The 24,026-nt window shown below is 43.5% G+C and overlaps 1 protein-coding gene across 1 annotated transcript in view; it reads left to right on the plus strand.

The window, feature by feature from the left end:
- Nucleotides 1-4,551: 4,551 nt before the first annotated feature.
- Nucleotides 4,552-24,026, plus strand: part of GMPS (guanine monophosphate synthase) — a 43,246-nt gene continuing 23,771 nt past the window's right edge. Inside the window, exons 1-2 of the mRNA XM_074298057.1 lie at nt 4,552-4,737; nt 23,553-23,734. Coding sequence (XP_074154158.1) covers nt 4,711-4,737; nt 23,553-23,734 — 209 coding nt within the window. The 5' untranslated portion in view covers nt 4,552-4,710. The remainder of the gene's footprint in view (nt 4,738-23,552; nt 23,735-24,026) is intronic.

The following is a 24,026-nucleotide window of genomic DNA, read 5'->3' on the forward strand; positions in this document are numbered from 1 at the left end:
TCCTTGGTATACAGAACCCGTAGTAGCACTTGTGTGCTACTTTTAAACTACTTTTAAACATATTTCCATTTTTATATTGTACAAGAAAATAGACCAAAAGGAAAAACCCATGAAAAAGAAAAAGCAAACAAACAACAAGAAAAGATGAAAATACTGTGCTTTGATCCATATTCAGTTTCCATAGTTCCCTCTCTGGATACAGATGGCATTTACCTTCCCAAGTTTATTGGAATTATTCGGATCACTGCACTGCTGAGAAGAACTAAGTATCACATTGATCATTACATAATCTTGCTGTTACTGTGTACAATGGTTCTCCTGGTTCTGCCCACTCCACTCAACATCAGTTCATGTATATTCCCCTATTCAATAAACTCCAGATTTTCTTTTGCCTCTAGGAACAAATACAAAATGCTCTGGAATAAAAAAGACTTTATAATGTAGCCCCCCCTCCAATCTTTCTAGTCTCCTTATATGTTACCACCTACCATGAACTCTTTTGTACAGTGGCACTGGCTTTCTGGCTCCTCTATGAACCAGACACTCCATCTCTGAGCTCAGGGCATTTTCGCTGGCTATACCTCCATGCCACTCTTTCCTTTGTTCAGACTGCTGACCTCCCTTGGTTTGCTTCAAGTCCCAAATAAAAATCCATATTTTATTAGAACCCTTCCCCAACTCCTCTTAATTCCAGTGCCTTCCCTTTCTTAATTATTTCATTTGTATCCTGTGTATAACTTGTTATATACATCCCCCCCCCACACACACACATATACATTTGTTTCCATGAGTCTCTCCCTTTAGATTCTAAGTTCATTGAGGGCAGGGACTAGTTTCTTTTTGATCCTCTTAGTACTTTTTGCATCTTCAGCATTTAGCACAGTGCCTGTCACGCAATATGTGCTTTAAAATATTGATTGACTAATGAGTCAGACTTATAGAAAAAGCTTTACATACTTGCTCCTCTACATCTTTCTCACTCAAACATTTGGAATCTGGCTTCTGACCCCCCTCACGAAATAAAACTATTCACTCTCAAATTACTAAAATAGAACATATTCCTTTCCTTTGAAACCTATCCTCCTTCCAAATTCCCAGTTCCTGCTGAGATCAGCATAGTTCTTGGCTTAAATTTACAGCTTTGAGCATTTCTGCTGCACACTTCTGACATGTTTCCCCTTGCTTTTTTTCCCCTCACTTGGCCACTAACCTAGGATAAGCCCTAGTCGATATATATATATATATATATATATATATATATATACCAAGCCTTTCAATAGCTTCCCAAGCAGGCTGTCCACCCTTCCACTCCCTCTTTTTTATTTAATCCTTAACAATGCTATCAGATAATTCCATCTCACCACCACTCCTTTTTTGGCTAAGGGTGGTGGTGATGGGGGGTTCATCTGGATTTATGGTTTTCAGGTGGGGTAGAAAATTCCTGGTGTGGAATGCAAAATGCAAAATGACAGTTTCCTTATGCAAATATTGAATGTCTATATCTTCTTGGAACCCTTCAATTAGTCTTCATTGTCTCAGAAGTACTGGAAGGGTACTCAGCAACTTTCTAATCCCAACAAAACTGAAATCAGTTCATTTCAGCACAGCCTGTAGCCAGAGGAATTGGCAAGAACCATTCCCTGTTATCTCTCCCTCTGTCCATTACTGGCTTTACATTAGTCATTTACTAAGCATTTAGTAAGCACCTACTTTGTACTAAATGCAGGAGTTAGGAAAAGAGGGAAAACACAGTCCTCACCCTCAAAGCTTTTGCAATATAATAAGAGAGATGAGCAAACAAATATTTACAAAACATTTTTTTTTACATAAGTGATAAATAGGAAATAATTAATAAAGCCATTAGAATTAAGAGAGTTGGAAAAGGCTGCTTGCAGAAGATGGGATTTTAGTTGGGGCTTGAAGGAAGCTAAGAGATAGGCAATTCCTGACATTATGACAGGCAATGGCCTGACATTCCAGGTGAGAGAAAATGCCCAGAGCAGAAACATTGAGATTGAGTGTCTTGTTCATGGAATAGCCAGGAGTCATGGAGCAAGGTATAAGACAGGAAGGTGGAAGTGGGGGGTGGTGGGGAGGTAGGCTAGCTTATGAATGGCTTTGGTTACCAAACAGAGGAGTTTGCCTTTGAACTAGGAGGCCATTGGAACCCATAGGAGTCTACTGGATAGGGAGTGACATGGTAGGACCCGGGCTTTAGGAAAATCACTTTGGGCACAGGCCTACCCACCACCCAGCCATTATTTTAATCCATGAATGAAGTAATGAAGGTCTAGTAGGATTGGGCCAATGTCAGAGGACAGAAGGAGGTATTGCAGAGCTGAAATGGTCCAGAGATGCTGCAGAGGTGAAATCAACCAGAGATGCTGCAGAGCTAAAATGGACCAGAGATGCTGCAGAGCTGAAATCCACAGACTTTGGCAACAGCTTGCATATTGATGTAGGAAGAGGTTGGGATGAGTCATAGTGAACAGTCCAGGGTAGCACTTAGGGTGGGATCCTGAGGGACCGGGAGAATAGTCCGATGTGGTAGATAGGCAAAACTGAGAATCATCAGCAATAGAAATCCATGGAGCTGATGATCAAGTGAAGTAATGTAGAGCAAGAAGACCACCCAGAAAAAAACCCTAGTGGATAAAAACTTGTAATTTATAATTTTTTTTTTTTTTTTGGTGAGGCAATCAGGATTAAGGGACTTGTCCAGAGTCACACTGTTAGTAAATGTCAAATATCTTGAGGCCGAATTTAAACTTAGGTCCTTTTGACTCCTGGGCTAATCCACAGTGCTACCTAGCTGCCCTTTGTCATTTGTTTTCAAAGAGGACCAATGATGTGACAAAAAGCCTGTAAGGTGAATTGATTGGCAGAATTATACAACATTGTTCATTGTAGATATGCAAATGGTATTTTCTTCACACTCTCTATATATGTGTATAATTTTTATTGATTTTTAAATTAACATTTTCTGTTTACTTATAAGGAACAGATTAATTTTATACTTTATGTTTGATAAAACATAAAACTTTGGCCTTTTCTGGGAGTAACTTAGTACTAAATAAGTACTAAATGGAACTATATCATTTTTATTAGAAATATTTTTGTAGTAATCTCAAATTCTTTTATCTTTATGTTGACAAAAACTTGATCTTTAAGTTCCAGAGTCATCTTATTTCTGCCATTCTTATTCTCACTAAATGATCTTTCCACTTAGGTTATTATAGGTAGTATTTGTTCCTTAGCTACATTAAAAAAAAAAAAATCTGACTTTTTTTTGGTGATAATGGTGGGGGATAGTGGTGGGATAGTGGTGGTTGCTAGAAACATTTATCTCCCGTGCATATTCAATTTAATTCAGTAAGATTTCATTTGAGACTACTTGTGTATATAGCACTCTATTTGGTGCTTGGGTAATTAAGAGTTTGAATAAAACAGTATTCCCCTCTTCCAGGCGCTCACTTCATTGGAAGATTAGGACACAGACACAGATATATATATATATATATATATATATATATATATATATATATATATATATATATTTAAAATAATATTACATCAGGTCCTTGCACTGAGCTGGGCTTTGAGGCAGGAAGGCATGGATTCAAATGCAGCTTCTAACAATTAGCTGTGTGACCCTGGGCAAGTCATTTCTCTCTGCTTTCCTTAGTTTCCTTATCTGTCAAATGAGCTGGAGTAGAAAATGACAAACCACTCCAGAATTTTAGCCAAGAAAACCCCGAAGAGAATAGCACACATCAGACACGCCCCCCTCCCCACAACTGTTTTTCCTTGAGAGATGTCATATGAGATCGTGCTGGACTTTGGAATCACAGGGAATACCTTTAGAACTGTTAGGAACCTTCTGAGCCAAGAAGTATAGGTAAATCACTTCATTTTTTACAGATGGAGGACCTGAGTCAAGAGGTCTTGAATTCTGTCTCTCCTATCCGAGTGACTGTGGGATAATCATTTTCACTTGAGTCTCTATTACCTCAACTCCAAAAGATTATATATATATATATATGATAATGCATTATAAATGTCAAATAGCTATTATTAATTAGAGTTGCAAAACAAGGGGCCACTTCAGCCAGTCAGCAAGCTTTTATCAAGCCGGAAGTGTGCACTGAAAACCTCGCTAGGCCGCGGGGATAGAAAGGCAGCTCCTGCCCTTGGGGAGCTTACGTTAGGAGAGCCTACCTGGAAACCAGTGTGCAGACAAGAAGAGTGTCAATGGAAGGGCTTTCTCAAGGGAAGACAAGTGGGGGGCGCGGGGATCATGATCGTGAACAACCCGCGGAGTCCGAACCATCCTCCCCAAATTCCGAGCGGAAGCCCCTCATTCGCATTAGGCCTTAGAACACGTGCCCGTTCCCAGCAGAGGCTCGAGGCTCCCCAGGCTGGCAAGGCTTTGGGTGACCCGAGAAAGGAGCGGGAAGGGAGGGGAGGGGAGGGAAGGGGAGGAGAAAGGAGCTGGCCCCCGGCTGAGCTCGGGCTCCTCCCAGCGGCGGCCCCGGGAGGCGGCGGCTGCGTGCAGGAAGCTCCGCCCCCCCGCCACCACCTCCCTTGCCCCTCCCCCTCCTCTTCCTCCAGCCCGCCCCCTCCCGCCAGGGCCCAGAGAGACGCGGACGGAGCGCCGCCGCCCGCCCCTCACAGCCTGTGCCGCCCGCGCCCGCGCCCGCGCCCGCACCCATGGCTCTGTGCAACGGAGACTCCAAGGTCAGTCGGCGGGGCCGCGGGCGGTCTGGACGCGCGGTCCCGGCCTGGGCTTCTCGGGCAGCCGCCCCGGGAGAGTCCCCGGTCGGGGCCTGCCGCACTTCCCGCCGCCGCCGCTTTGTTGGGGCGCGAGTGTGCGCGCGCGTGTGAGGGTGAGACCGTGTATGTGTGTGTGTGTGTGTGTGAGTGTGCGTGTCTGGACTTGGGGGGGTTCGGGCCCAGGAGCGAGTGGGGCGCGGGGCGGATGGGCTGGGGGGCAGGGCCGCCGCCGGGGCCGCTCCCCCCCCTTCCCGTCTGTCCGCTTTGTCCGACCGGCCCAGGGCTGGACGGGCCCCCGCGGCTCGCCCCGGCCCACGTGCGGAGCGCCGCCCCGCCCGGGGCCCCACGTGTCTACCCCGCTCCGGCCTGGGCACGTGGGAGGGGACCGGGGAGGGGGCCACCTGGCTTCCTGGCGGGGTCAGATCCCACCTCCTGCGGGTGTTTCCCTGCTGTTCTCGGGATCTGGGCCCCTTCCCCCTCCGCCTTCCCCAGAGGCTGACCCTCCTCCTCCTCGCCCTCCCCCGCCCCCATGCCCCCTACGCTTCCTGTACCCCCGAAGCCCGGCTTGTCGCTCTGGCCCTTCTTCCATCCTCCTCCCTGGGCCAGAATCTGAACCCGGGGCTGGGACGTGGTGATGGGTCCAGTCGGGGCTTCTCGAGAGGATTCTCTCTCCACCCTTGAACTTGTCCAGAAAGCAGCTCCGGTCGCCAGCTGGGCTCTCGCCGTGCCAGGGCTTTGCCCCCAGGCGCTCTCCCCCTCCCCCCCCCCAGCACAGGGGGAGGAAATTTAATCCGTATGCGGAGGAGAGGAAGTGGTTTGAGGGGCCGACGAGGACTGGGGGTCTAGGACCCTGAAGCCTCCGTCCACCCGCAGAAAAGACCTTGGGTCCGCCCGCCCCCTCCCGCGTATCCTGCCCGCGGCTGCTTTGACCTCAGTTTGCTCCTCTGTGGTATGGGCGTAGCGGTGACGTGCGGCCCGTTCTTCCCAAGGTCATAGCTTGGCCTCGGAGATGGGGGGCAGGCCGAACGCTCGGTTTTGCAGAATTGCGCTCTGGGTCCCCGGCTTCGGACGCGGCGCTTGGGCCGACCCCGGGCCCACGCGGGGAGGTGCGAGCCCGCTCGGGACCGGAGGCTCCCCGCCGGCGCTGCGTCCGGAGCTCGCGTGGGTTCAGTGTGTGTGGCGGGGATTTGGCTGAGAGTGGCAGGCGCTAATTAGTGGGCTCCGAACCCGGCCGGTGGCTCCTCCCCCCGCGGCCGGAATCTCCCGAGTTTAATTTCACTTGTGAATCTCCCTCCGGACCAGGCCTGCAGCTTTCCCCCTTCCTGTTTCATCGGGTCTGCTTCGCAAAGTTCCGGCTGCTTCGGGACCCCCCCCCCCCCCCCAGGCTGCGGTCTGAGGGGGGAGGGGAGCCGGGAGCCAGCCGAGGTGGGAGGTTCCTGGCCCCGAGGGATGTGCTGTCGCTCAGCCCTGCCGCCCTCCTGGGGCTGAGGGGGTCATCACCGGACAGTGCACTGGTCATTTCTCTCCGTCTGCAGACCGTCGGTCTCTCCTACTTTACTGGGGGACGCGACTGTCACTGATCACTGCAGCTTACTGTTGAAGAAGTCCTGATGTCAGAACGGGCGCTCAGCCCCCCCCCCCCCCCCCCCCCCCCCCCCCCCCCCCCCCCCCCCCCCGTGATCACGGACTGCGGAGTCCCGGCCATTTAAGTCTCATTTAAAATACCTGCTTTACAAAGGACTCAATAGAAGTTGATGGTGAATTCTTTTGGAAGATGATCCATTTTTAAAAAGTGAATTATGGCCACTTTCTGACAGGTTCCGCAGAATCCTACAGATTAGGAACCTGGCTGAAAACTTCATTTCAATGATCTTAAAACTAAAGAAAACATTTGTTTAATATGTGCCAGGCAGCGCGGGGGTGGGGGGTTGGCTCCTTCCGCTGGGCAGGCAGAGTCCCTGCTGCTGGAGCTCAGCCGAGGGGGCGACGCTGAGCCCGGGACTAGTGCGATGAACCCGAAGGGGGGGCTGGCGACCTAAAGCTCCCAGCAGAAACGGCGCGCCATCGTTCCTCCTCCGGTCTGCAGGGTGATGCTCTGGGCACGTGCCCGGGAGTGTCTCTGGGTAAGCCGGGGACTCCCAGTCTCAAGGTACTCTCAGAAATGATCCCGGTGCCATTCAGCCACATTTTACAGAGGAGGACACTGAGTCCCGGTGTGTCTCACCAACAGCCATTTAGCGGGGAAGGGGCTCAGGGGTCTAGAACTAGAGAGAGCGGGCGACTCTCCTTGGCCCTGTCCTTTCTCCCCATCAGATGCAACCAGTAAATTCTCTTAAGGGGCTGCCATTACTAATATAGTAACATTTCTGTAAGATCTTCGCTCTGAATTAAAACGCCAAGAATAAAATTATTAGTTATTCAGTTCTCAGATGAAAACTTCGTTTTGTTTTGTTTCTAATTTTCACAAAACTCTCGTTTTAGCAGAAAAATCACTGGCCAAGAGTTGAGTAGCTGGGGTTTCTTACCTGGACTGGGTACCTGGATAGCTCAGTGCCTGCCTTATTTGACTTCTATGCCGATAGAGACATCTTATTTACTTAGAAGAAAGCTGTCATTTTAGTCTGTGATGTGAAGATGATTGTAGCTTTTTGGATACAGGGCTTTGGAAAAGTCCACTCAGGAATCGCGCGTGCAGTCGAAAGGCCTGCTGTGGAACTGAGTATTTTTAAGGGTTTAAATATCTTTTATATGGAGAGGTTCCGTGTGAGCCAGGCCTGTAAGGCCTGTGAGCTGCAGAATCTCCAAACGCAAGGCTTCAAGCTGCCCTGGGAGTGAGGAGGAGGCAGTCATGGGAGGCCTCGGAGACAAACATGAATTCCCTCCCCAGGGGCTTCTTCCTGCACTATCAGGGAGTGGGGAAAAGTCTGCAAGTCATCCAAAAATGGTGCTCGCTACTGGGACACAAGCATAGACAAACTTATTCTGTAATCAGCTGTGTGAGTCCCTCATTTTTATAGAGGAAGCTGAAGGGGGAGGCGAAGCAGCATTTATGCGGCTCCAAGCACTCTCGTTTGTGCTTTTTGTGATCCCCGTTTTCTAGTTGGGGAAGTTGAGGCAGGCTGAAGAGTGGCTTGTCCAGGGTCCCCTCGCTAGCAAATGCACGGGGTTGGATTTGAACTGGGGTCTCGGGACTCGAGCTCTGACCGCTTCGATGCTCTGAGCCCTTGCCCCATGGAGGTGGGATTGTGCCGGGGTTCCAAGATAGGACTCAAAGAGCAGGCTCTCCTGCAGATAACGGCTTCTTAAACGCCGTGTGCGGCGCAAAGAGCCAAGCGGTGCCTGCTCTTGGCTCGTTTTCAGTTGTGTTAGGTTGCAGAAAGTTAGAAACTGAAATTTCCCGGGTAACAGGGTATGTTTGAGGAAGGATGAAGACAAACTTGTTACTTAAGTGCTCTCCCTGCCTGTTTCCCCGTCTCTGTCACTGGCTGCTTTTTTTCCTTTCTCTTTCTCTGTTTCTCTGTCTCTGCCTTTTTCTTTTTCTCTGTTTCTGTCTCTCCATCTGTCTTTTTCTCTGTCTCTCTTAAAGGACTCTAACTTTTTGGAAGTCCTACTTAGTGAAATACAAAATAATTCAGAACAATTTGTAAGAAATCACTCTGAGATCTTCCTGCCTCTCTACCAGAGCGTGCAGTAAAGGGTTCCTCAGCTCTCCAAAACTCTGGGGGCGTGAACCACCATGAGGGACTCCTGGGGCTCCCTCTTCCTGCCTTCTACCCAAGAAAAGCTTGGTCAGTTTGCTTCTGATAAGCTGGCAAGAACCCTGGCTCTGAGCCAAGAAAATGGAGGCTCGATACTTACTGGTGTGTGAAAGCCGTTTATAAAGTCACTTATAAAGCCACTGGTAAAAACAAGCACCCCAAAATAGTAATTTTATTTTTTAATTTTTTTTTCCCCTGAGACAACTGGGGTTTAGTGACTTGCCCAGGGTCTCACAGCCAGGAAGTGTTAAGTGTCTGAGGTCTGATTTGAACTCAGGTCCTCCTTAAGGCAGGATCCAGGCTCTATCCACTGCGCCACCTAGCTGCCTCAGAAATAGTAATTCTTACATTTCCTACCTTAGTAACTGTAAGGAAAGAGCTTTGTAAATAAAACACTCTAGAATAGTGACCTATTATCAAGTCAGGAGGCATTTATTAAGTGTCTGCTGTGTACCAGACTCTCAATACAAAGAAAGGTAGGCCTCATGCTATCGACTAATTCTCTGTCAGATGAAATGCCCTGCTCTTAATTCAAAATGGCAAGCTCATTTTAATAGAACTCAAAGCAATGAACACGAGTCACTTCATGTGGAACCCCTTAGAGTGTATTCTGGAGCCCCCTCCAGAGCTCACACACTGAGGTCCCACCAGCGAAGAAGCCCCTGGGTTGCAGACAGTTCCACCGGATGTGGTTTTGGGTGGTTTCATTCCTTTGGAGGCCTGAATGTGTGTTGTGTCCTTGGTTTATGGGAACAACAGATTTAAGGTGAGCCCCAAAGTTATTTATTTTCCCTGGAGATGCCCCCAAGAAGCTGAACTTAAGAGAGACAGTTTGACTCGTGTTTTTGTTTTTAAAATCAGGCAAATGGTTTGGAATCTCTTCCTTGATATTGTTTCTCCTTAGTATTTCCAATTTCAAACTGTTAAAGTGCTCCATTTTTGTCATCTTTTGCGACGTGAAGTCTCTTCCAAAAGCCATGGAGGATTTCCCTTTGTGCACATAAAGCCGCACTTTTGCAGTTTAGAGAAATGAATTCAAATTCTCAGTATTGGAAGGGCAGAGAGGGCACCCAGTCCAGTCCATAGCTGAGTGTCTGTTTGCCAGTCTCCAGGAAACTGCCCTTCCTTCTCAGTTAATTCGGTGTCTTAGTTCACAGTCTTTTTCTCTTTTATACATGGATATAACATTGCTTTTTCAAACACCCCGATTTCATAGTGGAGCTCGGCCATTTCCCAGCTCCCCTCAGCCACACACAACTGTGGCCATACCCACTCTTGAGCTTTCCTACTCCTACAGGTGGACTGCTTTCATGTTCATAAACTCAGGTTCCCTGGTCTCATGCCGGGGGATGAGCCGTCCCCCCCTCTGCTTTGTTCACACTCACTCCAGTCCTTCTTTCCCGCCTCACACCTGCGCCAGCTGCACTGCTCCTTGTCCATCTCAACTTTAGGGTCCTCAGGAGCCCTTCCCTGCTCCCATTGCTGATCTTGTCTTTGGATCGCTCCCACCATCCACCTGCACTCCTCCACGGAGCCTGGATCCTCACCGTGGCCAGACAGGCCTTATCCACTCATCCCTGAGGTGTGTCCAAACAAACACCCTCTCCTCGGAGAAGCTTGCTTAGGCTTTTGGGTTTTTGCTTTTGCCCGGGAATTGGGGTAAAGTGACTTGTCCAAGGTTATACAGTGAAGGTCAAGTGTCTAGGGCTGGATTTGAACTCCCACCTCCAGAGCCGGGCTCTATTTGCTGAGGTACAGCCAGTGAGCTGGCCCTGTTCAGTCATCTTCCCGCCTCCAAATGACCTTGCATCTACTGGGTGAAGCTCGTTTCCCTGGATGGAACAGAAACATTTCTGGTTTTGTTTGTGGCCGGGAGGCGACTGTTAGTGGGTTACTTGGACGCTCGCTTTTTAGTGCAATGTCCTGAACATTTCGTCCTGCCCCCTCAGGACTTGAATGAAGTAGCCTGAGCCAGGCTGATGCTCTTGTAGTCTTAGCTCTTTCTCCCTAGTTCACTGAGAACGCCTTCATTTGGGTAAAAGCTGCTGTGTCAGTGAAGCAGAGGAAAACGAGTAAGAATTCCTAATAGGGCTCAAATGCAGACACCCAGGCCCACGTATGTATGTGTGGCCACATCTCCCTAGTGAGAGACCTTTTCTTCATAGAAGTTGCTGGACTTGGACACGTTGAAAGAATCCTTAATTTGTTAAAACCTACTTGAAGAAAGCAAACTTCTTTTTTTTAAGAATACCAAATTAAAATCAGGCAGGTAACCCCTTTAAGTGGCTTGGGGTTTTTTTTCCCCTTTTTTGTAAGAATTTCTGACAGTTTTACGATCTTGAAAAGTGACTGACCCTGGCGGGCTCCAACGTCCTTATTATGTTGACCCTCATATACTGACAGAAGAGGGTGACGAACAGTTGTGCTGCACCTGATTTGGAGGAAAAACCTGCATCGTGGATCTGCTTTAACCAGTGCTTAAGCATATAGTAAGCAAATACTGGCTTTTCAGCTTTCATAGAGTTAGTATTTCATAGGTTATTGCTAGGGCCACAAATTACTGTTTCATAGAAGCTTATGCTAGTTACATGCTCAAAGCCCCTTAATCAGGGCACCCCATTGAAAGGGAAGGGAGGAAAGCTTTTGTTAATGATGCAATCTAGGGCAGGTGTCAGACCCCAGTAGAAATGGGCATTGGGAAAACATGTTTAAGGATCACTGCAGGCCACAGGTTAATTTAGAAAACAGCATGTTAATTTTGTCAATAGTATTTTTTCATCATTTTGTTGACTAGTTCCCAGTTACATCCCAGCCTGGATCAGGTCTCCATGGGTGCATTGTGGGCCTCCCTGTGGGTTTGACACCTGTGGGCTAGGTGGATGCCACGCAGTAACTAGGCCATAAAAGAACAGCCAGTGGTTTCTGGAGTGTGAAGTGATTCTGAACCCAGTATAGGGCAATTAACTAATTTTTAAAAATGAGGCAGCTTAATACAGGGGAGAAAAGGGTCTTCAGAAAGCCACAAGCTCTGTTGAGCTTAATAAAATGATTTTATTACATCATTGGTTTTTCTAGCAAGATTGTCTAACTCATCAGCCTGAAGCATGGTGGTTTATGGAGTCCAGTAGTGTCGCTTATAAAGGTGGACTCAGTTTATGATATTTGTGAAAGCTTGACAGTTTTATTGCTTTAATTTTTAAGGTAATATTTTTTCTTTCCTTCAGGAGAAATTCATAGGTCCCTTTTTTGATTCGAGGCAGTTGGGGTGAAGGACTTGCCCAGCCAGGGTCACACAATTCTTACGTGTCAAGTATCTGGAATTCAAGTCCTCCTCCCTTCAGGGCCACTGCTCTATCCACTGTACCACCCAGCTCCCCTATAGATCACTTCTAAGCTGAAGTAATGTTTTAAAGTATTTTTAGGAAAACTGGCTTTATTAAGACCTGAGACAGGTGGAATCATTTCACAAATTCAATGGATTTGAGACCAAAAATATTTTATCTATCTGTAAGTATTGTCTTGTTTCATTTAATAGTGCACAAATGTATGGTTGCAGTATAGTAATTAAAATAAAAGTTAACATTTATATAATGTCTATTATATAATCACTTCACCAATAATCATTTATTGGGAGGATATAGCTATTGAAGTTCAGTTACTTAGTTACCTTGGAGACTTTGGACAAGTCATTGGTTCTTTCCTTGTTACCCAACATACGCAACCAGCCAGGTGGCATGCAAAGCAGACTATATCCATTCAAGATTCCAACCCAATGTGGGAACCATCTTAAAATTACCTGCCAGTCTAATTCTTTGCCAAGTTTATTGGGACAAAGCACCAAAGGTTCCTTTCTGCATATATTCAGATTAGAAAGAAATTATTCATTCCATTTGGTTTTTTTGTACACTTTAAAATGCATTTATTTTATAATGATGATCTCATTTGATCCTCACCACAACCCCAGGAGATAAGTTCTGCTATTATTCCCATTTTATAGATGAGGAAACTGAGGTAAAATGGCTTGCTTTGGGCCACAAAGTTTGTATGTGTGTCAAAGGCAGGATTTGGAACTTGGATTTCTTGACTCTAGATCCAGAGCTCTGTGCTTATATCTTATTTTGCAGGATAATATGCTTATAAATAATTTTAAAGTGAATTTATTTCCATCTTGATTTTCTGTTGACCAAAACCATCCGTTTTGAAGGAGACATACCCTTTTAAACTTGGTTTTCAGATGTAATAGAAATGCTGGGCAAGAAACTATTTAAGATCAGATTTGAAGCAGCAGCATTAATTTTCCATAGAAAGCAGGTATTCAGAATGTCATGATTTGAATGCAAAGCTTTCAAAGTTTTTTACATTTGCTACAGTATCTCAGATCTAAAGAACAAAACCCAACTCCAGCTGCTTATCTGAACAGAACCTCGTGACCGAGCAAGATTAGGCTGAATCTCCTTGCTGAAAAGTTCTGCTCTCCTTGGCCTGGATGCTTTCCGGGAGGATGCTCCCCCCATTTCCTAGCACTTACTGGAAGCTGGAGTGGTCTGGTTTGTGCTAAGGGAGTAAGAGGAACACAGAGCAGAGGCCATAACTCAGAATGTTCTAGAGAATGATAAGGTGGAGATGGGGCATCTTTTAATGAGACCTGAGGCCCCTAGACACTGAAAAGACGCTCAAAGGGTTCTTTCAAGTACTGTATAACAATTATCTGACTTTAATCTAGGAAGACTAAATTTTTATATACACTAAAACCTTAATTACTTGTAATTTGCAATTAATGGATTTCCCCCATTCAATCTTTTTATTTTTTTATTTTTTTGAGAAAGATAAGGAACAAAGTCTAAAACCAAAAAGGTTTTCTAATTAATCTTTAGTTAACTTGAAAAATTAATTTAATCAAAATATTCTTTCCCTTGAACATTTTTGTTAATTACTATATTTAGGTTTTTAAATTTTTTATTGGCATATCTTGTTACATCTTGAAAAAAAATTGCAGATTTTTTTCAAGGGTGCATTTTTTTTTCCTAATTTTTTAAAAAAAGCTTTTTATTTTCAAAACATGCATGTATGATTTTTCAACATTGACTCTTGCATAGCCTTGCATTTCAGATTTTCTCCTTCTTCCCCCCTACCTGTCTCCTAGATGGCAAGCAATCCAATTATAATATATAATATATATATATATATATATATATATATATATATATATATATAATCCAATATATATTATACATGTTAAAATATATGTTAAATCCAATATGTTTAACCACATTTATACAATTTTCTTGTTGCAGAGGAAAAATCTGATCAAAAAGGAAAGAAAATGTGTAAGAAAACAAAATGCAAACGAACAACATCAAAAAGAATGAGAATGTTATGTTGTCATCCACACTCAGTTTCCACAGTCCTCTCTCTGGGTGCAGATGGCTCTCTTCATCACTAAACAAGTGGAACTGGTTTGAATCATCTCATTGTTGAAGAGAGCCATGCCTATCAAAATTGATCATCATATAGTCTTGTTGTCTTGTACAATGATCTCCTGGTCCTGCTCATTTCACTCAGCATCAGTTCCTGTAAGTGTCTCCAGCCCTCTCTGAAATCATCCTGCTGGGCGTTCTTACAGAGCAATAATATTCCATAACGTTCATATAGCACAATTTATTCAGCCATTCTCCAGCTGATGGGCATCCACTCAGTTTCCAGTTTCTTGCCACTACAAAAAGGGCTGCCACATTTTTGCACATGGGAGTCCCCTTCCCTCTAAGATCTCTTTGGGAAACAAGCCAAGGTTGCATTTTAAAGCGTACAAAAAACCAAATGGAATGAATAATTTCTTTCTAATCTGAATGTATGCAGAAAGGAACCCCTGGTGCTTTGTCCCAATAAATTTGGCAAAGAATTAGATTGGCAGGTAATTTTAAGATGGTTCCCACATTGGGTTGGAATCTTGATATAGTCTGCTTTGCATGCCACCTGGTTGCATATATGTTGGGCAACAAGGAAAGAAGCAATGACTTGTCCAAAGTCTCCAAGGTAACTAAGTAGCTGAACTGCAATAGCTATATCCTCCCAATAAATGATTATTGGTGAAATGATAAATAAGAGAAGAAACCTTTAGGCAATAAGGAACCATTTATTTTTAAAATTTTAATATTTATTTTCTCCCAATTACATGTAAAAGCTTTTTAACATTTCTCTTAAAACTTTGAATATTAGAATTTCTCCCTCCCTCTCATACCTCCCCACTCATTAAGAAGGCAGGCAGTTTAATATAGGTTATGCTGTGCGGTCATGCAAAACACTTCCATATCAGTCATGTTTTCATGAAAGAAAACAGACCAACAAAATCGCAAGAAAAATAAAAATTGTTTTAAAAAAGAATGCTTCAGTCTTCATTCAAATTCCATAGTATTTTCATTTTAAGTCCTTAGGAATTGTCTTGGATAATTATATTACAGAGAATAGTGAAGTCATTTGAACTTGATCATCATACAGTATTGCTATTACTGGGTACATTATTCTCCAGTTCTGTTCATTTTGCATTGGTTCTTATAAATCTTTCCAAGTTTTTCTGAAATTATCCCATTTGTTACTTCTTATACCACAATAGTATTCCATCACGATCATATATCCTATTTTGATTAACCATCTCCCAATTGATGGACAGTTTATTCAATTTCCAATTCTTTGCCTACCACTAAAAGAACTGCCATAAATATTGTTGTGCGTATGGTTTCTTTTCCTTTTTAAAAAAATCTCTGGGATGTAGACCTAGTAGTGGTTTTGCTGAGTACCCCTGGGTTTTGTAGCCCTTTGGCCGTACTTCCAAATTGATCTACAGGATGGTTGAATCAGTTCACAACTTCACCAGCAGTGTATTAGTGTCTCAATTTCCCTACATCACTTCTAACATATGTCACTTTTACTTTTTTGTCATATTATTCCATGTGATAGGTATGGGGTGGTATTTGAGTTGTTCACATTTGAATTTCTCTAATAATTTAGAGCATGTTTTCAAATGACAGGATTGATTACTATGAAAACTTCCTGTCTGCATTTATCCATTGTGGACTGGCTCTTATTTTTATAGATTTGACTCAGTTCTCTTTATATTTGAGAAATGAGGCCTTTATCAGGGATACTTGCTGTAAACTTTTTTTTTCCCCACAATTATGATTATGTATTTCTTACCATGCTATTTTCCTGTTTATCTTACTTTTTATCCTTTTATTTTGATTCTGATTTTTACCTCCCCCAGTCTGTCCTTCCTTCTGTCAGCCCCTCTTCCTCTCTTATCCCCTTCCTCTACTACTTTCTTTTAGGGTAAGATAGCTTTCTGTCCTGTTTATTTAATCTATCAATTTCTGAATGTGCATGTTATTCCCTCTTTGAGCCAGTTCTGGTGAGAGTAAGATTCAAGTACTCTTGCCTACTTCCTCTATATTTCCCTCCATTGTAAAAGTGCTTTTGTGCTTTTATGTGAGATAACTTATCTCATTCTCCTTCTTCCTTCCTCTCCTCCTGGTGCATTCCTCTTTCTCACTTCTTAATTTTATTATTCCATAATATTTAATTCACACGCCTCTCTGTCTGCATACTTCTGTTTACCTGAATAAAGAGAACTGTCTCAGGAGTTGTAAGCATCATCTTCCCAAGTAGGAATGCAAACAATTTAACCTTCTTGAATTCCTCGTGATTTCTCTTTCCTGTTTACTTTTTTTATACTTCTCTCCAACCTTGTGTCAGTTTTCATTGGGTCATCTTCTGAGTTTGTTTTGCTCTTCCCTCTCACCATAGTAACTTTCTATGGCCAGTCTCTTTTTTTGTTGTTCTTTGTTCATTATCCAGCCTATTTATTGATTTTTAGGTTCATATTCAAGTTGGGCTTGGAGGGGTCACTGTAGCAAGCTTTGGGTCTTTATGTTGCTGTTTTCAGAGCTAGTTCCGGGGATCTGTGAGTTTTTTGGCATTCCGAGGCTGGCCGTGCTTCGGCCTGTGCTCCTGGCTATGAATGACCACACACTCTTTCTGGCGCCCCTCCTGGGACTAAACCACTGGCTGGGCATGAGGGGTGCCACAGAGCCCTGTGCCCAGGGCCAGCAGAGGGGCCCCAGAAGCAGCTGCCTCCTACCCATAGGTTGGCTCCCCAAGGCGTGGCTGGTGTGTCCTATAGCTCAGGGTGACCGATCTGCCATGCTGACCTTCTCCATGGTCCTGGCCAGAAAATTATTTTACCCTTCCTTTTGTGGGCTCTATTGCTCTGAAACTCCTTTAGAGGCATTACTTAAAATTGTTTGGAGGGAAATTGGGGAGAACTCAGGCACGCCCTGCCTGTTTTTTGCCATCATGGCTCTGCCTTTCCTGTGGACGTTTTTTGAGGAGGGATGTGAGTGAGGGAGTAAGTCCTTCTTTCTGCAGGAGAGTCTGGCTGTGCTGTGCAAAAGAGAGCCTGGGGTTAGTGGAGGAGCGAGGGATGGAGAGATGCAGACAGCAGGCCGGGAGGAGTCCTGGGCTCAAGATCCAGCCTGGCTGGTGAACACGGCAGGGTCTGGACCTTTGTTCTCTGCTGCACAAGAAGCACTTGGGCCTGGTGATGGCTGCTGGCTCTTCTGGGCCCAGGGAGCTGGTAAAAGTTGGGGGCCTTTCTGTCTGTCAGAGGGTTTGCCGAGGACTAGCTCCTGTTACCAGTTAGAGTGGGAAGTCTTTCCTCTCGCTTCCCTTGGGAAGAGGCGGCCCCAGGCGGCCCCAGGCAGCCCCTCGGAGCTCCTTGAGTGCCTTCCTCAATGTGGAAATTCACATTTGACTCCTGTAATTTCTCTTGTGAATACCTTTATTATCTGGAGGACATTTCTGGGCACGGCCACTTAGTGCTCATGCCATGTGTGGATATTTGTAGAATCTTCTGAGTAAATTATGTTTGAAAGATTTTCCAAAATCAGCGTGGAAAGCAGGGCGCTAGCAGTGTGAAATAGAGTTAAGGGGGGGCAGCCAGGAAGTCTTAAACACATCCAGCCCCTTTCAGTCCTGTTGGTACTCCACAGAAAGGAAAAGGAAATTGTATTCCAGTTATTGAGGATTCTGGCTTGGGGGGGGCAGATGAACTTGCCCTGTCTGACTGAAAAGGTTTCTGACCCTGCTCCCCCCAGCGGCTCCCTCATCTCCCAGGACTGGCAGAGCTCTTAGGGCTTTTTCCTCCTGCTCTTGCTCTCCCTCCCTCCCTCCTTCCCCTCCCTCTTCTCCTCTCCCTCCCCCTCTTCCTTGGCTGTCTCTGCTGCATCCTCAGCTCCTTTGCACTCTGCTCTCCCCATCCTGGTCCCCTGGTCCCCCTTCAGAACCCTGAGATTATCAGCCCCATCAAGAATAATTTGCTCCAGCTGAGACCGGCTCTGGACCTGCAGCTTCTGGGCTTGGGGGGGGGGGGATTGGGAAAGACTAGGGTGGGGGGCGGGGAGATGACCTTTGGGCCTGTCTTGTCATCAGACTCTGCTGCCTTAGCCTCCCCCTCCGCTCCAGGCCTTACCAGGTCCCAACCGCTGTGGGTGACGGGGCTCCCGACAGGGTTTCTTGGGGCTCTCACCACTCTGGGAGGGGGGGCTCTTCCCGGGGAATGGAGGCCCAGGGCAGTGAGATGATGGGCCGGGACCCTCTGCCTGTCTGAAGCCACATCTGGACTCAGGTTTTCCTCACTTGCTGCCCTGTAATTCCCCTGGCTGGTCTGGTTTTGTAAATTGCTCCTAAGCAAAGATTAAGCAATTAAGTAATAAAAGTAATAAGGCTTACATGGGGGGAATGACCATGGAAGGTTAATGTGTCCACTAGGAGCTTAATAAACATTAAAAAATTTTTATGTCATCTCTAGTTTGTTAAACAGGCATGTTTGTTGGGTTCATGGTTAATAATTTAGTTTCTGTTCTGTAACATCATTTACAATAATAGCTTTTTGTTTTTTTAATGCAACGATAGTTTTCAACATTCATTCTTGCAAGACCTTGAGTTGGCAATTTTTCTCCCTCTCCCTCCACCCCCAGATAGGTGTGATCCAATATAGGTTGAACATGTTCTGCCATAACAATCTCATAGTGTTGTGTCTTGAGAATCTGCTCTGAGTTGTGTGATCTGGATTGTTCATAAGAAAGCAGTTAACATGTCAAAGGAAATGCTTATTTATGTTTATTTTACTTGCATAATTTCCTTCCGTTCTCCATTAATATCATTACAAAATAGTCTGAAGTTTAGGATTATGTGAATCCCAGTTTGAACTCTTAACTCTCAACTTAGAGAAAACCTTTTAGCGATGAACTTTAACATGTACGTGAAGAGTTTCTTTGGACACTTGGTTTCTGAAAGTTATTATTATTATTATTTTTAATAGAATGCTTATAAGAAAATCTGGTAGGAAAGCTCCAGCCCTTGGGTGTGGTTAGTCTATCAATAAGCATTTATTAAGCATCTACTGTATGTACTAGGTTCTGGGTTATATGAGGATCACGCATGAAGCAGCTCCAATATTCTGGCCAGAAGCTTACCTGATGGGGCTCTCATCCCGGGCTATTCCAGCTGCCTGCATTCTGAGGGGAGAGATATAAAGAATATAAAGACACTAAATACAAGTGGCTACGTGTAATTACAAACCAGACAATTTTGAGGGGAAGAGCTCAGAATGTAAGGTCTAGGAGCTTCTCGGACTTCCTTTCCTTCTGTTTCAGGCTTAAGTGAAGGGGCAGTGATCAGGTTGGTTTTCCACTCAGCTCTCCTTCATTTATTTCCACCTGGGTAGAGAAGGTAGAGAAAGAAAACAAAGCATCCCAGTGATCTAAGATTTCTCTTCCAGTAGACACACAACCTAGAGCATTCCCCAAGGCCTGTCACTGCTAAGTACAGCAATTAGTGTTTACTGTAACTAAGAGCTGAAAAGTTTCATTCATGATGGTCAGCGGCCCTACTTCTTTGGAAAAGGCGGCAGGGTGATGCAGTGGATATTTCGTACAGGCTCTGCCCCAAATGGCTAAAGTAAAACAAGCCTTTGCACTAGAGCTTTAGTGTTCTTTAACAACTCAGTTATTTTTCATGTAACTTGCTTTGGTTTCATTCTTGGACCATTATCAGTGGGGGAATGGCTGACATTCTTGTGAATTTGACAAAGTTTATCTTTAAACAGATAAAAGAGAAATGCTTTGTAACCTCCCCTCTTGGATCAGGATTGGCCGTAGCGTCACATTTGTGTCATCGAGTCTTTTAATACTTTTTTATCAGTCTTATTATCATCGTGAACATTTTCCTTGTGCTCTCTCTGTTCTGGGTCAGTTTGTACAACCATTCTCAGGAATCCAAATTCCTCGTGTTCATTGTTTCTTACAGTGCAATAATATTCCATTATATTCATGTGCCAAAGTTTATCTAGAGAATTCCAGTAGACAGGGCCCACTTTCCCCAAGGTTTTTTATTAGAACAAAAAGTGTTATGACCATTATTACATGTATATATGGGTCCTTTCTGTTATTGACCTCCTTGGAGTCAAGTGCCCAGTTAGGTGGGATCGTCAGCTGAATCCATGTGAACATTTTAGCCACTTTTTCTCAACATATTATGGGGGCTGGACACATCCACAGCACCCCAAGAGGGGATTAGTGGGTCCAATTACCTTTTGCCATCTTTGCTAGTTTGTTGCTGTTATTTGAAACTAGAATTTACATTTCTCTCAGTAATGATTTTTTGATTAATTGTTTAAAAAATTGACCTTTTGTAACTTAGCTGTTGGGGAATTGTTGCTAGTCATATATTTATATATGTACAAATATATACATTTCTTTTATGTCTGATTTCAGAGATTTATTAGAAGAGTTTGATGCAAATATTTTTCCCCACATGGAACTTGTCTTGTTCTAGGTGCATTGATTTTGTTCCTGCCTAAAAAAAAAAAAAAAGGAAAGTAATTAAGTGTTTTTACCTTTTTTTTTTTCTCATCAACAGTTGTGAAAGATACTTCCTTCTTTTTTTTTTCATTTCTAAAATGATGTAACTATTTACATTTTGGGCAGCTAAATGACAGTGATTGGACCACCTGATTCTGGAGTCAGGAAAAACTAAGTTCACATCCAGCCTGAGGCACTTCCTAGCGGGGTGATCCTGGGCAAGTCACTTCATCCTCTCATCTGTAAAATAAGAAGGAAATGGTAAACAACTACACTATATTTGCTGAGAAAACGATTGGATAACAACAAAATTTATGCAAGTATTTTTAATTCCCACTTTAATAAAATAGATCCAGTGGCACTTCCTTTTGACGCATCTCGAGGTTCTCTTCACTCTTAAGTCCAGTTCTCTATTCATACCAGGCTCTTGGAAGGAAAAAGAATACATATCCTTCTGTTAAAATTTTGACCAACTGTAAAAGAAACTAGGCTTAAATGGATCGTGCTTCTTTGAGAGAGGAAAAGCACCATTTGGAGGACAGCTGTAAGAGCTTTGCTTCTAGGCTCTCGAGTAGTCATTTACTCTTGTGGCAACTTCAGATGTAGGAGGCTCAGAGGAAAATGAAAAAGTTGAGTTGTGAACTGGTTGCTTCTGTAGCTACTACATGTTTTGGTTCTTCTTAGAAAGCTACACCATCTGTCTCATTCAGCTATAACTGTTGGCAAAATTGCATTGAAATTTTCTTTTTTAATATTATCTTTCAAACCAGGGATTTGCCTTAAGAAACAAAAAGTTATGTTCTTAAACTTATTTGCATTTCTCCGCCAGAATCCTAAATTGTGATGTGGTGTTGGGATAAGACAACTCTGGCCTTTTGGGTTGCCCCTATCAGTTTTCAGTGGACTTTCTTCACAAAACTCTTAAATGGGTAGTTAAGGGCAAGTCCTATCCCTTCTCTCTTGTCTCTCTTCACACAATAGAATTTTAATACATTCATAAACAATATTTTGTTGAGCCATTCCCCCACTGATGAACATCTCCTTCATTTTAATTTATTTTTTACAACAAAAAGAGCTGCTATATAAATATAAATAAGTAAAATATTATATAAATATATTAAATATGTTTTTCTTTTCTTTTTCTTTATGAGCCTAGGAGTGGTATGGGTCAAAGAGTATGCATTGTTTAGTAACTTTTTAGGTAGGGTTCCAAATTATTTTCTGGATGTCTGGAGCAATTTATAGCTCAGCTGACTGCAGTGCATTACTATATCTGTTTTTCCAACATTTGTCTTAAACAAAACAAAACAAAAAAAACAACTCAAAAACTTTGCTAACCACCTAACGGGTCTTAGAAGCTTAGTTGCTTTAATTTCTTTTTCTCTATTAATGATTTGAAGCATTTTATCACATGATTATTTTTACCTTGGATTTCTTCCCTTAAGAGCTAACTTGTTCATATTCTTTGACCATTTGTTATTTGGGGAATGGCTCTTATTTTTGTAGATTTGAATCCGTTCCTTTTATAGTTTGGTAATGAGATCTTTATCAGTGATACTTTCTAAAAAAATTTTCCCCCTCAGTTAACCATTTCCTTTCTCATTTCAACTATTGGTTTTGTTTGTGCGAAAACCTTTTTAATTTTATAGAATCAGAATTAACCACTGTATGATTCTGTCTCTCCTTTGGTCACAATGTTGTACCCTATCCATAAATCTAAAAGGCAATTTCTTCCTTGTATCTAATTTGTTTTATGATGTTTGCTATATATTCATTTGGATTTTATCTCAGTATATACAGTGTGAGATTCTGACTTATACCTAGTTTCTGCCAGGTTGAGTTACCCTATTTTTTTTTTTTTTTTTTTAACTACAAGTTTTCCAGCAGTTTTTGTTGAATAGACAGCCCAGAAATTGGATTTTTGGGCTGCTTAAAAACTAGGCTCAGGCTGTTTGCTTCCAAGTATTGTGTCCTGTTGATAAGGCTCTCTATTCATACCACCAGGCCATTTTGTTGATACTACTTTGTGCTAGAGTTTGGGATCTAATATTGCAAAAGGAGCTTCATTGCCTTCCATGTGATTAAATATGTTTAAAAGGCCAAAGTGACGGTTTCTTTATATAAGGTCATCCTTTGTCCTTTAGTAGGCCTGCAAAGGACCAGAAGCCTGGGGAAGTCTGAGGCCTTCCTTTTCTCCCAGAATCTTAGGTCTGGGTCTTCTAGGAAGCCCAGGACCCAAGCTGTAAGGTCCTGGAAGGCTGAGTGTAGGCCAGTGGGGAGTGGGAGGGCTAGGAGGAAGAGGCCTAGGCCTAGGGAGTGTGATGGTCAAGCTCACCCCACTTCATCTGTCAGCCTTGGCTGCTTCATTTGTAACAGGGCCCAGCATTCCCTACCCCCTGAGATGGTCCTCAGGAAATTGCTTTGTGAACATTTAAGTTTTACATAAATGGATTACTGTTTTTTCTTATCCCACTTAAAGTAGTTTGATTATAGTAGAGTTTATTCTCAGATTTTGTAGGTAATAGATGTATTCTTCACTATTTGGTACCAGTAGTGACTCTTGCTTTAGATCTTTCGTAGGTATTATCTTTGTTTTCATGGAATAGAGAAATAAAGGAATTTATAGGAAATTTGTAAACCTAATATTTCAGAATTAAAAGTTATTTAAATGAGAAAGCTTAGGACTAGAGAGATTACTTTAGAAAACCCAGTTAGCAATCTTGTTCCTGCTTAAAAACTGCCTGGTTTTGGTAGTTACAAAGTGAAAATTTAGTGAGGGCTTTGGATGTTGAGGACGGTGGGAATTGGGAGATACAAAGAATAATCATAAGGCTGAATTTGAATTTTTGGTTGAAGATTTTTTTTAAAAACTGTGCTTATATCTAATGGTTTAGGTGTGCATCCACATTCCTTGTGTCAAGTCAGGGAAGATTTTTCATTTTCAATATTTAACACATTCCGTGTTATCGTTAACTATCCTTTTATAAAGTATTAGGTCCCCAGTTACCAGTTTTCTTTCTGTGTTTATTGGAGTAGACGCCATGACTCCTTTCTTCTCTGTGGTACTCATTTGCACAATTAAAAATTCTTTTGTAAATTGTATTCACAGTTGGAGAACGCTGGCGGAGATCTCAAGGATGGCCACCACCACTATGAAGGGGCTGTTGTCATTCTGGATGCTGGTGCTCAGTATGGAAAAGTCATTGACAGGAGAGTGCGGGAGCTCTTTGTCCAGTCTGAGATCTTCCCTTTGGAAACACCAGCATTTGCCATCAAAGAGCAAGGATTTCGGTAGGCTTTGTTCTGCATGGGGCAGGGACGTCTCGGTCTGGGGACATCGGACTGACTGATTTGTTTGATCCGAGTATATGTCTGCCACACTCTGGGAGGTCTTGTTCTCAATTTGTCTGAGCAATGAAATCTTACAGAAATGTCCCTGAGTTTACTCTTTAAAAGCAAAAATAACGTAAGCTCATTATTTAATTTTAAAAAATCTTCTTATTTCTTATAATTATACCTCTTCCATGCACTGGTGACCCAATAGACAGAGCCTGGGTCTGGAGTCAGGAAGACCTGAGTTCAA

This window comes from Sminthopsis crassicaudata, chromosome 3 (assembly GCF_048593235.1).
Source record: "Sminthopsis crassicaudata isolate SCR6 chromosome 3, ASM4859323v1, whole genome shotgun sequence".
Taxonomy (NCBI): Eukaryota; Metazoa; Chordata; class Mammalia; order Dasyuromorphia; family Dasyuridae; genus Sminthopsis; species Sminthopsis crassicaudata.